This window comes from Bombus vosnesenskii, unplaced genomic scaffold (assembly GCF_011952255.1).
Source record: "Bombus vosnesenskii isolate JDL3184/JDL3185 unplaced genomic scaffold, Bvos_JDL3184-5_v1.1 scf7180000013264, whole genome shotgun sequence".
Classification (NCBI taxonomy): Eukaryota; Metazoa; Arthropoda; class Insecta; order Hymenoptera; family Apidae; genus Bombus; species Bombus vosnesenskii.
The window spans coordinates 92,533-110,293 of NW_022882924.1; the positions used below are offsets into that span (position 1 = coordinate 92,533).

Here is a 17,761-nt window from a genome sequence, read left to right on the forward strand (position 1 = left end):
AACAAATTAAATGAATTTTTAATTTAATTTTCTGTCTCTGTAATGTAAATATCAAAAAATAATCAAACATATTGTAACTCTTGCTTGCTTCACTTTATATTGAATTAGAGAGGATTTCACTAGGGATAGGGATCTTTTGACGTGGAACAGCTGATTCTATGCGTTATTCGTCTGACTATTTCCAACATCAAGATGGCCACGGTCGTGAGAGTACAGTAAGGGTTGTATGATTTTTGGCATATATCGCCAGTTACGACGTTTGGAGCCGTTGTCATTAATATTCAGTATTTTCGGTAAATATATCTATGTTTTTTTACATAGAATACATGTTGATTTGTTAAAATAATTGCATATAAACGCGATAAAATTAGAACCTTACAAATTGTCAGTGACATCTCGTGAACGTGATATAGCAGACGCCTCTAATTGCTTTTAATAGGTTTTCTTCGAGGACTTAATGTATCGCGTTATAACGATGGCCTTTATGGTAGATGCTTGTCAAACCCTTTTTTGCTATGGACGAAGAATTCACTTGCTATCAATGAAAATATTTGTTATTAGTATTAATATAATACTGATTATTCTTTGAGTACTTTATAATAAGGTTTTGTCATTCATTTATTACGGGATTATTTGATTGCATTGTTATTTAACGACTTCCTTTGAATTGTTTCTATGAATTACTGTTATTTTATATCATCTATGTCAGAGGAGCATATGTTGTAGATTTAGCAATTTTCATCCTTATAGTTTTACAAAATAAAACATGTACTTATGCATAGCCTATATGTATTTTGTTTTTATATTATCAAAACAAAAACTTCTTCTTTTAGTAACTGAAAAAATTAATATGCTGTGCATTTATATCACAATGACTTATTTAAAAAATAAGTTGTGTTCCTTTATATCATTTACAATAATTATATTAAATAAAGATATAACACATTTTGTTTTAACATACGAGTAAATGAATTTATTCCGAAATAGAACATGTAATGAAAATAATTGTTAAATATAAATTTGTGAAAATTTGTAATAGTTTTAAAGTTCAAAATTAAATAGTTGTATCTATGTTTGTAATATATTTTACATTTATAGCATTTAAATATTACTACAAATATGAAAATTTCTTATACCTTCAATCAAACTTGGGATACTTCCAAAGGATATTAAGATGATATATCATCATTATAGAATTATTTTCATTAAAATATGTTAATAATTTGTTACACATAATGTTATGTATAATTATAACAAAAAAGACAAGAGTTCATTTTAATTACGTTTGCAAAATATAAATAAGTTGTTTAAAGTTTTCATTTAATTTTATATTAATTATATTCGTTATATTTCAACTTTATGTTCAATGTTACAATGACTATGTGTGCTAAAATAATAAGTTAATTTTTACTTAATCCAGTTTGTAATAAATTGTAGGTTGAATTTTTAAAATGACAGCGGGCACAAGCTTAGTAGTACCCATAGTTTTATGGGGACGCATAGCTCCAACTCATTGTGTTTCCTGTATCTATTTGTCTCGAGATCAAAAAACATTAGTAACAGGATGTTATGATGGCCAGATATGTTTGTGGCAAGTAGACCCTGAAACATTGAAGGTAAATGTATAATTACATTTTAATTCATTTAATTAATTTCAGAAATATTAATATTAGCATTAAATGATTATGTTATTAATTATATATTAAGATGAGTCCAAGATGTTTGCTTGTTGGTCATACTGCTCCAATAATGTGCCTGAGTCGAGCAAGTGTTATTATGGAGCAAAATTATATTGTCAGTAGTAGTGAAAGTGGAGAAATGTGTACATGGGACTTAGTTGATGGAAAATGCAGGGAAGCTGTAAAGCTCACCAGTGTTCATACACAGATGTTGCCTTATGTCTCTGCTGGTGGAGAAGATGTTAGATTGTTTTGTTCGGGGTATATTATAATTATATTATACTTTAAAACAGTATATACATTTCTTTAACAAATTTCTAATTTAAAGAATATTCATTTTATAATTTTAGATACTATCCTGAGGTTTTAGTAATGGACCCTTTTAGTTTGGAAGTTTTATTCACCTTAAGCTCCCGTGTTAATCCTGACTGGATCAGTGCTTTGCACGTTTTGCGGCCGGCCAAACGGAAAGGTCGGTTCTACGTGCATACAAGTTAGTTACACTCCATCACACCTATGCTTTATACCATAAATTGCAACCTTATCTTTCTCTGATTTCTCTACCAATCTGTATTGTGCAAAAATTTATTGCTCTAAAGAGATACTATTTCATTATAATATAAGTGAATTGTTTCGATTAAATATTAAGTACAATATTTATTTGTACAATATGCTTGGTATCTCCTGGCCTATTAATTTTTTATATACTATCTTTCTGCTCAACAGGTGTTTCCTTTAGATATCGAACAAAGTCGTCCATGAAAATATATATTCTTTGTGCACTATACTATTTAATTGGAATATATAATAAATTTTGTAATATCTTTTTAGCAAAGTAATTAACAAAGATAAAAATTTATATGCATAGATATTTTTATCTTCTTGTGATTTAGAATTTTCTGCTAATTTTTCAAGCAATTAATAAAAAAAGCTTTGGGTAGATTAAAAACTTGGCATTTAACTATTTATGTATCTTTTCTTTTGTAAAGAGTATTTTGTAATCACTCAAATTGATAGTACTATCTAATATATCTTATATTGTATTATTTAGCGGTGTTAATCTAAATATTATTATAAATTAATGAAAATTACATTGTTGCAGCATGTTAATGAAACAAATGCGGAGACATATCAGTGTTTTCACACTGGTAGTTAAGGCTCTATCATTTTTTTCATATTTTTTTCTCCTCTGATTTTTGACTCTCATTTTCTAGAATAATAAAATCAAATGAGCAGGCATTATACTTGAACAAACCTTTCTTTTATGCTACTCTCCTTCATTCGCATTTCCTTTCACAAAATCATTATGGCATACATTGCATTTATCTACATTAATCACTTTCATATCATTTATGGTATACTATATCTATCGTAAGTATATATTTAAACCGATAATTTTTAGAACAAGTTTAGTGTTTGAATGCAATGAATGCACTTGTATGAAAATTTTAGTGCTGGTATTTTATTATACAATAAAATACCATATGATTAAAATTTTATTGATTACTAGAATAAAGTTCTATTTTCATATTTTCTATAGGATTTTTAATAAAGATATGTAAGAAAACTATTTTACTATATAAAATATTATATCTACAATGTCTTTTAAATACATCCCTAGAATTGACAATGAATGAAAAAGAATGTAAATAATGTAAAAAAGTGTAATTTTGCATGTACTGTAATTCATCAAGAATATTGTTTACAATACTAGCACATCAGATGTATCTGTTTTTAGTGCATATACATAAATCTTAAAGATTATATCCCTTAATATACGGTATCTTAGAAGTTGAAAACTTTTAGAGGGCCAGCAAAACAAATATAAGTCAATAGATTTGTTCTAAAAACTGGTATATGTACATATATGAGGTATGTCTTATATAAATCTCTTGTCAACGTTCAAACCATTATAGCGACTTTCTGGCTTTCCAAAAGTTAATAACAAGAGTCTATTAACTAATACAAAATGTTTAATAGTCTGATGTTTTTTGTCTTTATGTAATTATGCTATATCTGGGAATGAATAATTATTGATTAGATTTTTAAGATGCTCTGTGGATTATTTGGCATGACTCAAAATCTCTTTATAGATAACTGTTTAATTTAATTTGAAACATTTTATTTTGCATGAAATTATAGTACTGTATTACAGGGGCTTGATCATTTATGGTTGAAATTATTAACTGTTTTAAATAGTTTGTGTTTCCTACTTTTAGCATATTTATTCATCAATACTACAACAAAGTTTCTTAATTTTGTATAAAATTAATATTTTTTCATATGTTTATGACATTTATAAAGTGTCATTTTATTGACCCTTACTAAAAATTCTTTTGCTTAAAACGCTATGACACCTTCTTAGATATAGTTAACGCGCAACAGGCGCTTCCATTCATTTAAAGATGATGTTGTGCTGGCCTTAACGACGACTGGTACAGTCAAGGTGTGGACTCTTCTTGGACATGAGAATCGTAACAGTGAGCCTCTTTATGAACATGAAAGCAAACAAATACGATGTTTAAATGCACTTGCAATGACTTGTTGCCCATATAATCAGAGAACTGTATTAATTGTATGCTCTAAACATTGGCAGGTATATCTTATTTATTATTATAGTTTCACAAATTACTTAAATTTTGATTTTTACTAATATATCATCCACATTAGATATATGATGCCGGTGATTTCTCCCTTCTATGTTCAATCACTGCACCTTGTGGCGAACGTTGGATGGCTGGAGACTTCTTATCTGCGGACAGAGTAATCCTGTGGAGTGATGAAGGTCGTGGTTATCTCTATAAACTACCAGCTAAGTACGTTTTTAAGTAGAATATCCCTTTTTCTTCTTATTTTATGTTTTTACTATATATTTAATATTTCATATTTTGGACTTGTTGCAAAGAAGTTATCAACGATGATAAGCATTAAATATTTCTAAAACAAAAGATTCATTATAAAACAAGTTTGAAATATAGATTTATTTAATAAAATATTTATTTGTTGCTTATAGGGTTCTGGTACATCTTGACAGGTAGTTCTTCTAAATTTAATATTGCCAATTATCTTTAATATAAGAATTAACATATCAAGTTTTAATAAGAAAAGATATTTATTGAAAAAAGATGCTTAATCTTATAGCATGACACTAGATACTAATTTGTACTTATATACTCTAACACAAATATAATAGCTAACAAATTCGAAAACGATAATACAACAATTACAATTTAAGAAACGTAAGAAAAATTGTATATAAGTAAAAGCTATATGTAGTAAAAGTAGAAATATTTTGGAAAAATTATTCTGTTTTATTATATTATTTTATTTTATAATATATGAAATAATATATTTTAAAGGAACAAAATATATTATTGCAAGCATAGTTAAAATAAAATGTAATATAAATTGGTTGAAATGTAGTTATCTATCTTGATGCCAATGTCATTTGCAGTTAATAATTTTTTCTTCAATATACTTCATTTATTGCTAGATGCATAGACGGATCTTATAACCAAACATATTTTTTTCAATTAATTAGAATCTTTAATTTACAGTTTTTGGAATTAAATGCTATTTTATAGACGCACTTGCTGGCAATGCACATTTAATATTTGTTCCCCTTATATTGTTTTACTTCATTTACCATGAACATTCATATTCAATCACAAATAGGAAATATAAATTATATATTTTCTATATTACGATGAAAATTAATGACAACATTTTAATGATTAAGTAAAATAATTCTTACAAATAAGTAGGAAATGTAAAAATGTAGTAATGTTGATCTTTGGAAAATATCTATTATTCCTTTTTCTTAATAATATTTTATCTTTAATAAGAATGTAATTAAATACAGATATACATTTATATCTCAAAAATTTCATGAATTGTCTATAGGGTTCCTTATATGTGAGAATGAAAAGATAGAATGAATATCTTTTTTTAAAGTTTACTTATATTTTACTATAGCAGAGTTTTCATTGAGTTTTCTCGAAAAGCAAAAAAAAGAACACCAAAAATAATTAAAATAAAAGTTATATTAAAAAGATAATTTTGCTGTAATTAAGTATATTGTAACTGTATGTATTTGTAATTTACATATGTTACAAACAATTCATGATATAACTTGTTTTTACGGTGATGTGTCTTTTTCATATAACACACATCTACTTCATTCTACGGTGGATCTGGTGTTCTTCTAGCAAGTTGAAGGGCAAGGCTCTTAGCAGGTAATCCTGCGTTATCTCTGTTACACACTTTCTTCTTGTATTCTTCATTGCAAGTTTTGTCTCTTTATTTATGTTCTTCATATTTGTTTTGCTACGTATAGTATTCTTCTACAAGTTCACTTTTCTTCTTTCCTATTTCTTATTCCCATTACAAATGACGAATGAAGTATAATATTTATAAATTTCTTACATGCATAAATACAAAACGATTTGAAGTGCTTTTTAAAACCATAAAAATATAATCAATGACTATATTAGTGATAATATTCATCTTCTATTTTATTATTAGTAGTTTACAGATATTTTTTAATCATGGAGTCAAATTAAAGCTGATTAAAAGTTAATCAATTAATTAATAAACAAATTATATGAATTTTCTTACATTTTGTTTGTTTTGACCTTATGTTCGGATTAACGTTCTTTGTAATATGACTATATGATCGTAAAATACTATAAAGAATAAATATGTAATTTCAAATTATACAAATGTTATAATTGAAATATAATTTGTTATATTATGTCATAATTGCCAGGACAAATATTTCATAACTAATTATTCTTTTGTCAAAATCTATATAGATTATATGATAGAAATTTACATTAAACCAAAATATTATACAGCCGTATTATATCTCTCTGCATTTCATCTTACGTTTTCATCTTTATCTGTCCTAAGTTGCTTTACATGTATCAATATCTCATATCACAAGTTAGGTAAATAATGAAAACAACTATTTCAATAAAATATAATAGTGCTGTGCCAGCTTATGTAGTTTTAGTAAGCCAAGCTATATTACTTAGTTATATTTATATAAATAAATTTATACATACATTTAAACAATCTTTATTTCTGCATTTACCATATAACAAATTATTATGTAACTAATACAAGTAGCATACTAATTTAAATAATTTATAAAAGACATTATTAATTATTGGTATGCATAATAAATCAAGTAATATAAATTAAGTTATTAAAATAAATAAATAAATAAATTTATATATAATATATATATAAATATATATTATATATAAATATATTATATATATATATATATATATATACATACATACATATTATGTATATATATATTATATATATAAATTTATAACAATTTTAAACAATAAATAACATTTACTATTTATCGATTGCAAAGCATTCTTAATTTTACAGTTTGCAATTTATTATAGTATATCAAAATCTATTATAAATAATAGTATATCAAAATCTATTATGAATTATAGTATATCAAAATCTATTATGAATTAATATTCGAAATAATATTATTCCAAGAAAGCAATTTTTTTTATTGTATAGTAGCGTTGCAGACAACAAAAATTTTCATACCGCTGGTGTTGAATATGATCAACCTTATCTCTACTGCACTTTGACGCAACCTGGAGTCAAGGTCAGTTTAAAATTGATGTTTAACAACTTTAATTTCCTACAAATTATACACTTCAACGTAATTAATTATTATGTTTCTTTTTCCATTTTAGCCTCTATCATGCCCACCAGCAATGCGACTAGTTACAGTTCAAAAACAAAGTAAAACGTTAAAGTATTTATTACGTGGTGATAGTGGAGGAGTTGTTCTCTGGACAGTTCCAGAAGTAACGACTCAACAATTAGCTCAAATTTGTCAAAATGACCGTTCAACTCCACTTTCACTACCACCAGCGGTAAAAACGAGTATTACAACTGCTTGGGAGGAAATGAAACCATCACCAGTTGGAATATTAGATCAATTAGATAGTGGAGATGGACATGGCATAAAATTAACAGCTAGTATATATTTACCACAACAAAGTCGTTTAGTTGTCGGTCGTGAAGACGGCAGTATTATCATTGTTCCTGCAACACAAACAGTCATGCTTCAATTACTTCATGGCAATCATCAACAATATGATGGTACAATAAATTTATTAATTCAAAAGTAGCAATATTTTTCTTTTCGTTCAATTGGGCAATTTGAATAATTATAATCGTGATGTTCATATAAATTTCTTTCAATCATACTTCTTTCTCTTTATTTTATTATGATGGTTTATAGATTGGCCTCCTCACCAAGTATTGTTGGGTCACTCCGGCCGAGTGAACTGCCTTTTGTATCCACATGGAGCAGCACCACGTTATGATCGGACACATCTCGTTTCTGGATCTGTTGATTTTGCTGTATGTTTATGGGACCTTTATGCTGGTACACTCATTCATAGATTCTGCGTCCATGCAGGTGAAATTACACAATTAATGGTACCACCTGATAACTGTAGTGTACGTTCAATTTTTTTTATAAGTACATTATTAACTAGCAATATTTTATTATATGTCTGTCTTTTGTCTCACAAATTATACATAATTATAATTTTATTATCTTTTTAGCATAGAATACAGAAGTGTGTTTGCAGTGTTGCATCAGATCATAGTGTTACTCTGTTATCATTAGCAGAAAGAAAATGTGTTGTTCTTGCTTCTCGGCACTTATTCCCAGTTGTTACGATAAAATGGAGACCATTGGATGACTTTATGATAGTTGGATGTTCAGACGGAGCTGTGTATGTATGGCAAATGGAAACCGGCCATCTAGATCGTGTATTGCATGGTACATATAAATTTTCAATTTTAATATCCCAATGATATCTTTATATTTTTAATAAATTATATTTATATTTTTAATAATAAATTATAAATATCATATTTTCGTTATTATGTTTTTTGTCAACTAATATATTATTTAGCATCTAATACATCAAAATTTGTTCTTGTAAAATTTTAATAAAATTGTAATAAAATTTTAATAAAATTTTAACAAAATTTTAATAAAAATCTGTACAGGTATTATTGCAGAAGAAGTGCTCTATGCTTGCGATGAAAATACAATCACTGCGTCTGGTGGATCTGCTACTGGTGGTGAACTAGGTTTAGCTAATCCTGCTGTACATTTTTTTAGGTAAATGAGACCTTGCAAAATGAATGATAGGGATACTAAGTAAATTTTAGAACCAAGTCTCTAAAAGATTTTCTTTCTTTTCGTTATGTTTTTCATGTTTTGTTTCTTTAGAGGCTTGAGACATAGAAATCTGTCTGCTATAAGACACGCAACCCAAAGAGGATTGCATCAATTGCAACAACTTCATGGTGGACAAGGAGTTGATCATGGAAATCAAATAAAGACAAAAGGCACACCTTTAATGATTCAAGGTTTTAGAAGTAATCCTAAAGATCCAGAAAGCCATATTTTATTTTTTGACATAGAAGCATTGATAGGTAATATCTTTTTTAATTTTTAAAAAAATATATATAAAATGTTAATACTTTACATAAAGACACTTAAAAATTAGGTTTATTTGTTCTCATTTTTACATAGTACAATTACTTAATGATGAATATGGAGCAATGTCACCTGGTTCTTTGGAAGCACAGGGTCTTATTTCAGCCTCTGAGTATCAAAAAGTTGCAGCACTTACACAATCTGCTAGTCCAGATGCTCATAAAAAAATTGCAGGTAAACATGTCTGAGATATTTTTATTTGTTCATACATATAGATACTAACTTCGAGCATTTAATCGATATCTATATTAATAAAAAAAAACTTGAACAAACATGCCACTTTGTAGACTTTTTCGGTCGCGTCAAGGATAAGGCAGGCGACGTTGAACGAATTTTAAAGGAGAAGGATCGCCACGGTATTGTGTTGTTATAGTTTCATTTTGTAAATCGTAGTTTGTACGCAATTTTTTTATATACTTGTATACAGCAAAAATTTAACAAGATCTTTATATAAAAATATTGGCCTTATTTCACATATTACGTTTAATGCAAATAATACAATATATAGTCTTCATGCATACTAAAATATTAATCACATGTTTTGCGATGCAGACAGATACATATATTCTTGGATGTAATATAACATTCAAGCCAAAATTCTACTATTAAAACACATTTGTTTTAAGTACAATATGTTATTTTGTTTGAATTTTCAATATTTACATTGAAACTCTTAATCAATTGACATTTTTTATATTGATTCATTAAGGAACACAAAATTAAACAAGATGTACAACCTTAATTTAAAGAAATAAAGAAAATTTAAAGTAGATATTTTATCATGAATTAGCTGTTTGTATTTTTAATTTGCTTAATGCTTGGTAGTATTTCTTTTCTATTAGGCATATTGATTTACACAAATATATTTCCTTTTCGAATATTTATTTCATATGCATAATACTTACAGGAAATTTCATAGTATGTTCAACATTTCAACTGTTGTAGTTAGAAGAATTCATGTTGAAAAAGTATACTCACTTATAGCATCTAAAGCCAATTTCTTTCTGTAGGTATATTGGCTAAAATGAAGGAGGGCGCAGAGAACGTACATACTAAGATTCAGGCCAAGGTGGAAAGCGTTGGCCTCAAGCCGTCGACTCTCGACGGCAAAGGTTAGCCATGATTTAAGGAAGATGGCAAAATTATTGTACTTTCTACTGTTGAATTACGTGGCATGGATTTTTGTTGTTAGTTTAGATTTGTCATCTGCTTTCCATTTTCTTTTTTTTTCCATATAAAATATATTAATTTCTAGTGTTTTTTTAATATCCAAAATACAAATGATTGAAAGTTTTACTGATTTCCCTGGTTTGTTGTATTTGTATACTGATAAAAATTCAAACATTTGTGGATTTTATCATAAATATGTTTAATTATTTGTAGTATCATTTAGTAAATACATAATGTTATATTTTTACAAAAATGAGTTGAAAATTAAACACTTTTTAAAAGTAACAAACACACAGTTAGGTATTATATTTTGTAAAATATAGTTTATACTTCTAACGTTCCTGTTTTCACTGTATTATTTGCTTTTTTTTCTTCCTTAATTAATATACTTAAAATTTGCTATAGTATTTATTTACATAAGGCAAATCAGAGTTCATAGTATGACTGTAAAGAATTTAAAATCAGATGAGTAGTTTCTAAATGAAATTTTGTGTATTTGTAAGAAAAATTGCCTAAAAAATTATTTGCTTACTTTTTTCTTAAATTATAAACGTGATTTTGTTTATTTCATCATTTTCATTAGTATTTTATCATGTTCTGATGATAGCACGCTGCATTTTATATGTTAATGTTTTTATTCATAAACTTTTTGTCGTTGTATATTATTGTAAAATTTCTCATACATCTCATTGATCAAGACGTTTAAAACAAACATTTAATATCTCTTCATTTAAATATTTTTACATCTAAAATGTTGATGTGGGAATGTACAAACAATCTTTAAGTTATAGATTTATGTTATATTTTACTTCTTTAGTGTTTCTTTGTACATTTAGGATTAAGAAATTTCCGACTATATTTACAAAATTTTATTGTTTTACAGGTGATAATTGGAATAATAATGAAATTGCGAAAAACAATTTAAAACGAAATGGAGCGTTTAGTGAACCAAATGCCACTATGGAAGTTGCTCAGCTTATATTAAGTTTATTACATGCTTGGGGTATTGATCCAGATTTAGATCGCGTTTGCGAAGGAAAGTTAGGTTTATTAAGACCTATGGTTCCTGTTTCATTTGGAGTATTGTCAAAAGGAGGTACGAGCGAATATGATTTAGTTTATTAAGTGCATGTGACTTCTCATGATTCAATTAATATTATTTTTTGAAGGTTACATGTCATTATTATTACCAACTTGGCAAATGCAATTGGAACCAATTGGCGAACCTACAACTCAATTAGAACAACGTTTACCAGCAGAATTAGTTAGACAAGAAAGACTTACCAGAGCATTCACAGCAAGGGCACATTGGGAGTTATCTACCACATTAACCAGCAATCATTTATTAGCAGTAGTAGCTTTAGCAAATACTTTAATGTCAATGAACAATGCCACTTTTGTACCTGAACAAGAACGAAATCGTAAAATGCATAGGTGAATAATTAATATTATTTGTTTTTCTATCCTTTTAAATATCTAATTAAAATTAAATACAAATTTTATCTACACTTTATTTAATATACTTAGGCCTGGTAATAGATCTACAGTTAATTGGAATAAGGCAGAAGAAGAAAATGAAGAAATTTATACAGCGCAACAAGCACAGATTAAGCAAGGTTGGTCTCTCTTAGCAACATTACACTGTGTACTATTGCCCGATAAAATAGTTTCACAAGGTGGTGTTAAGACTTTTAAACGGCCTCAAGTTGAAATGATGGCTCGTAGATGGCAACATCAATGTCTTGAGGTTTGTTAGCACTGATGTATATAAAAAATTGTATAAAACTTATAATGTTATATAAAATAATAATATTTTAGATTCGCGAAGCTGCTCAAGCTTTATTACTTGCTGAATTAGGAAGAATGGGTCCAAAAGGAAGGAAAACACTTGTAGATAGCTGGTCACAATATCTACCAATGTATAGCACTCAAGAACCTATTGCACCACAATCGCAAAATCAAAGTCCACCAGCTCCAGGTAGTCCAATTCCACCATCTGAATCACATACGGAGGAGGAAGATGAAGAAGAGGAACTGGCAGAAGGTAAGAATAAATTATAAAATTTCGCTTATATAATTTTAGTATTGGAAGAAGTATTTAATTTCTTTACATACATTAGCAGAAATAAATGTAGCTAGGAAACCATCGAGCGTGGCGGAATTAAAACGAAAGCAAACGACAGCAGTTGTATTACTAGGGGTAATAGGTGCAGAATTTGGGCAAGACGTTACTACCACAAATCAGAAAAGAGATAACGAACAAAGACGAAAGAGTTCAATTGTAGAAGGTTTTGGAATAGGAAATAATAATCTTGCCAGGCATACTAGTATGGCACTCACGCACTTGTTACACGCACCTCACTCTCCGAAATTACCTTTACATACGGCATTGCGAAGAGCCGCAATTGATCTCATTGGTAGAGGTTTCACTGTTTGGGAACCATATCTTGACGTATCGAAAGTAAGAATCGTATTAACAAATTAATCTTATAACGAATATAATTTATAAGCGTAAGTAAGATTTGTCAATGTATCCAATACAGGTATTATTGGGATTATTAGAAATGTGTTGTGATGCTGATAAATTGGTACCAAATATGACATATGGCCTTCCGCTTACACCTCAAGCTGATACCTGTCGTACAGCAAGACATGCTTTAACTTTAATAGCTACTGCTCGACCTGCAGCATTTATTACTACGATGGCACGAGAAGTAGCTAGATACAATACACTACAACAAAATGCGCAAACGTTAAATGTAAATATGGGTGCAAGTGTTTTGGTTAGGGCAAAACCAGAAATACTTAGGATTGTTGAACAATTAATTGATAAAATGCAGAGCGAAATGAGCGATCTCTTAGTTGAGGTGAGAATAACTCAAATTATTATGAAATTGAAACATAATTGTATATTTAATATAATATAATTTAATATTTGTTATATAATTTATAATTTAATATAATTTACTATTTGTAGGTCATGGATATTATCTTACATTGTTTAGATCCAGGTCATCTTAAGACTAAACCATTGAATGATGTGTTTCCAGCAGTATGTAGATTTAATCAAGTAAGTTGAGTTATGTTAATATTGTTTATATAATTTTTTAAATGCTTAGCTGATAATAAAATATCTATTTATTTCAGGTAAGTCATTGTCCGGCAACACGCAGAATAGCAGTAGGTAGTCGCAATGGTCAGCTCGCTTTATATGAATTACGAGGCAATGTTAAATGTCAAACAGTACCTGCGCATGTTGCATCTGTAACTGCATTAGCGTTTTCACCTGAAGGCAAGTTTCTGGTTAGTTATTCTTGTACGGAAAATAAATTATGCTTTTGGCAGGTAAGATGTTCTCTATTTATTTATATATATATTGCTGTAACTCACATTAATCAATTAGTCAATTTTATTGTTAATTTAAGTAATTTTCAATGTTCTCAGCAAACAAGTAGTGGTATGTTCGGCCTAGGGAACTCTCAAACACGTTGTGTGAAATCATATAGCACTGCACCCATTAACGATGTAGCACGATTAAACCCTATGCGACTAGCTCGATTGATATGGATAAATAATCGAACAGTTACACTAATGCTTGCTGATGGATCAGAAACACGATTCAATGTTTAAACTGTGAAGATGCTCCCTTCTATCCCAATAATGAATAAATGAAGATAAGTACAGTATAAAATGGGATCAGCCTATAGGAGAAATATGGAATAACTGTTTTAGGCAAAAGAAATACCCGAAAGTGATGTCGTGAATATTGGTGCGCTTATTGGTACTTAATAGTACTAGTGCTAAAATAATTGGATATCATATGGAGTATACACAAATGAAGTTTATCATTGCACGATGCAGGATATGGTTTAGCGATTATCGTCAAGTATGGTATGAAAAATTGTTTTTTCTTTTCAATTTCTTACACTTATCTATCTTTTTATTTCATATATATAATTTAAATATTTCATTTCTTGGTCGCGCACGAATATGCTACATTTTGGTGTTTTCATAGCACACAAGAGAGTTTGATGCCATCAGGTTTAAACAAAAAGTATTTCTTTTATCTAGTAATTTAACTGCATTATCATTTCATTGCCAATAATGTAGTTATGATACTAAAGTATTTCACTGAAATTTCGTGAATTTAGATCAAAGTAAAATAATACGATGAAACGCTTTCATACTGTCACACGTATACCATAGATGTTGTTAGTTATTTCTACATGAGGATTTGTGTGGACGTGTGCTGTACTATACATTACGCAATGTTACATTATTGCGTATACTATTCAAAGCCATGATTACATATTCCTGAAATCCTGATATAATAGATAAAAAGATGGTTACCATATGAAAAACTGGAACCTCGCGTTGAAAGTACATACCTGTGTATATATACATATAAAGAAGAAAAAGAAAAGAATTCTCGCTGAAGATTTGTATATACATAACGCATTGGCGAATCGTATAAGTCAATATAATAACTTGTATGAACATCATATATTTAATTTGTTTATGTATAATTAAACGCTTCAAATGAATTCCTGTTTTACAAATTTTACATGTGTTATTTGTCCGCGTAATTTGTACCGCTTAACGAAAGATAAATATTTCCGCATCTTAAAATGATATACGTCGAGATCTGATTCCTAAAGAGACTAATAATTGATCACGCATGTTTCGGTACTTAGGACTAAGGCTAGAATAGAGAACCACACGGGCGTCTTATACGCTACGTGTTGCATATTGCGTTTCCCCGCCGAAGCAGGATCTTGAATGGATGAGCGTTTTACGGGCATCTTATACGCTACGGGTTAGACACCGTATTCAGGAAGAATTAATTCAATACAAAAATGAATTTTGTACAGCCTTGATGCCTTATTGCTCTAATATTGCGTAATATTAAAAAACACGAAAAAGCTCAATAGTCATTAGTGAATATATATCGAACATTTTTCAATCACGTTTTTACTTTCTACTGCTGTGTAGTTAAACCGATACTAAACATTGTATCATTGTATCGCATTGCCAGCGTGTTATATTTTCATACTTTGGTGGAGAAAACGGGACATGCAAGACGAACCGTATAAAACACCCGTGTAGTTCAAGCCTAGAAATCAGTCTAGACACACACACACACACACGCGCGCGCGCACGCGCGCGTGAGAGAGGGAGGCAGTAATTTTTAAAGCAGTTATTCAGAATTCAAGATATATTTTACAGTTACCTTACGATTTTTATAAATATTCTACGCGAAAATTATTAGTAATATTTATTTCGTTTAAAATGAAGCGATTGAAAGATTAAAGCTAATCTATGTGTAGGTATTATCCATATGTAAAGTGTGTTGCTTCTTTTTTTATTTTTCCTCGTGAAATAAAATTTTCTCCATTCTTGAGAAACTGGATAAATAGTGAATATAGACGATAATAAGTTCGTTTAGTATAATTTATTGTGATTATTGCCTTTTATGAATTTTGCACAATATTCTGTGTAAATAGACAATGATCGTGTATACATATGTGTATATGGTTTAAAAATTGATAACATTATTCAAGTTATTACAGATATTGTGACAAGTCCAGCGAGGTATACAGTTGTATGTATGTACAATCCTTATGTTACGATTTAGTTACCTATCATAAATCGCACAAAATCATGAATAAATTTTCTAAGAGATTGTGCTAATCAAGCGAAATATAATGCATATCTGTTAAAATTTTTGTTATCGGTGATATATTGCGTTTATTAAGTTGATTCGTTACTATTTTAAAAGTGTGCAGTTTTATTATTTTTTTAACGATATTTTAAGCTTTCTATCATTGGATGTTGATAATATGAAGAATACGAAGAAAGATATTATAGAATACTTTTAATAGTTTTGATCTTTTCTTTTATTTGAAATATCACCAGAAAAGTGAATAGGAAGATGAAACTAACATATTTATCGATAACAAAACTTAAAAGCTATTAGATTCGTAATTATTGCGAAGGCTAAGAGACATTTGTACCGCAAGCATTTGTCACGCAGGCGTGTCTAGAATCGGTACCAAAACAAAATACTCGTAAGCAGAAGCCGAAGGGAAGTGTTGGTTTGAGAAATATGTACGAAAATGACGAGGTTCATTTCTCAATCATAATATCCTATCGCGATAAATTAAACAATTTCAATGCGTTACACATACGCATACATGTATCTTGTATATATATAAAATCAAACTATGCCTAATTGTAACTATGTAATTATTTATGTGTACATTATATTTTATCGTGCGCTGCGTATGACCGGATGAAATTGAATCAATAATGAAAATGATCGATAACTATTATTCTTATCGATCATTCTCTTGTAGTTAATAATAATTGTCAGTGATGGATATTCGATATTTTCAGATTTTAACATAAATAGATTTCTATATAGAAACTTTCGATAAATTCTTACAATTTTTATAAAACAACTTTTCCAAATTCCATTATTCCTACGAAATATTAAACGTGATGTACTAATCTTGTGGAAAAGTTGAATTGTTCATGTAGTATTTGTATGAAGTATGTGGAACAACATTTAAACATACAAGTCTCTAAAAGTCTCATATTTTTATCTTCAAATATTTGGATTTCTTATTATTTCAATACATTCTATCGTTTATTTTAAATGCTATATGTGACTTTCGATTCCATCACTAAGAGCTGTTTTACACGGAGATATGATTCTATTTATGTAAGCACATGTAATATTTCCTATCTATCACGAATTGTGATGCATGTATTTCCGTGTGAAAGAACTCTAACGGTAATGTTTAAAATTGTAAAAGGAATGTGACGCACGTGTTGTTAATCGTTATGCAATAATTAAATGTATTTAAATGTATCCAATGTGAAACGCGTTGCGTTAAAGATCCGATAATATATATATATATATACACCATGAAGACGAAGATCTTGATGAATCTTATGCTGTCGCGTTAATTACTTAAAAAAAAAAAAAAATAATAATCATTTATATTTGAGGAAGTACCAAAATATCCATTTCTTAAGTTGCAGATGATACAACAGACGTCCCTAATTGGGATTAGAAGACTATAATTGAAAGCTTTAATAGTAGCAATTTTTACAGAAGAGGTGATACGTGATATTTAAATAAACGTTCAATGTTGTATTTGTAGATAGTACTATCTGCTCACAAACTAAATGAGATATTAGTATATATATAATTCTATAAAATCAATTTCCCGTAAAATATATTGTTAGAACTTATTTCGTTATTTTTATTTATAGTCATATTTGTTAATTAGAACTACTTTTTTCCGTCGTAGAATATCTATCGATCACGTCCTTTTAA

General features: G+C 28.6%; 1 protein-coding gene across 17 annotated transcripts; it reads left to right on the forward strand.

The window, feature by feature from the left end:
- The first annotated feature begins 161 nt into the window (after positions 1-161).
- Positions 162-17,290, forward strand: LOC117238951 (WD repeat-containing protein 7). Of its 17 annotated transcripts, none has more exons than XM_033504185.1 (26): positions 162-293; positions 1,438-1,616; positions 1,708-1,940; positions 2,030-2,172; positions 4,085-4,275; positions 4,350-4,495; positions 4,693-4,713; positions 5,888-5,914; positions 7,236-7,323; positions 7,415-7,826; positions 7,969-8,189; positions 8,298-8,517; positions 8,751-8,865; positions 8,977-9,182; positions 9,283-9,420; positions 9,534-9,602; positions 10,257-10,358; positions 11,300-11,512; positions 11,586-11,850; positions 11,944-12,163; positions 12,235-12,460; positions 12,537-12,877; positions 12,960-13,283; positions 13,394-13,486; positions 13,564-13,761; positions 13,861-17,290. In XM_033504185.1, the coding sequence occupies exons 2-26, from the start codon at positions 1,452-1,454 to the stop codon at positions 14,044-14,046; spliced, it is 4,563 nt and encodes a 1,520-aa protein (XP_033360076.1). In that variant the 5' UTR covers positions 162-293; positions 1,438-1,451; the 3' UTR covers positions 14,047-17,290. The 17 variants fall into 17 exon arrangements, with proteins under 17 accessions (XP_033360076.1, XP_033360089.1, XP_033360066.1 ...); XM_033504198.1 differs by having other exon boundaries at positions 2,030-2,151; positions 7,233-7,323; XM_033504175.1 differs by having other exon boundaries at positions 7,233-7,323; positions 13,861-14,046.
- The last annotated feature ends 471 nt before the right edge of the window (positions 17,291-17,761 follow it).

Bases quoted from the DNA above. Each gene is read 5' to 3' on its own strand.
- LOC117238951 (XM_033504175.1), top strand. From the start codon at position 1,452: ATGACAGCGGGCACAAGCTTAGTAGTACCCATAGTTTTATGGGGACGC. The intron at 5,915-7,232 runs GTAATCCTGCGT...TTTATTGTATAG, and splicing joins AAGGGCAAGGCTCTTAGCAG to TAGCGTTGCAGACAACAAAA. The intron at 12,164-12,234 runs GTTTGTTAGCAC...ATAATATTTTAG, and splicing joins GGCAACATCAATGTCTTGAG to ATTCGCGAAGCTGCTCAAGC.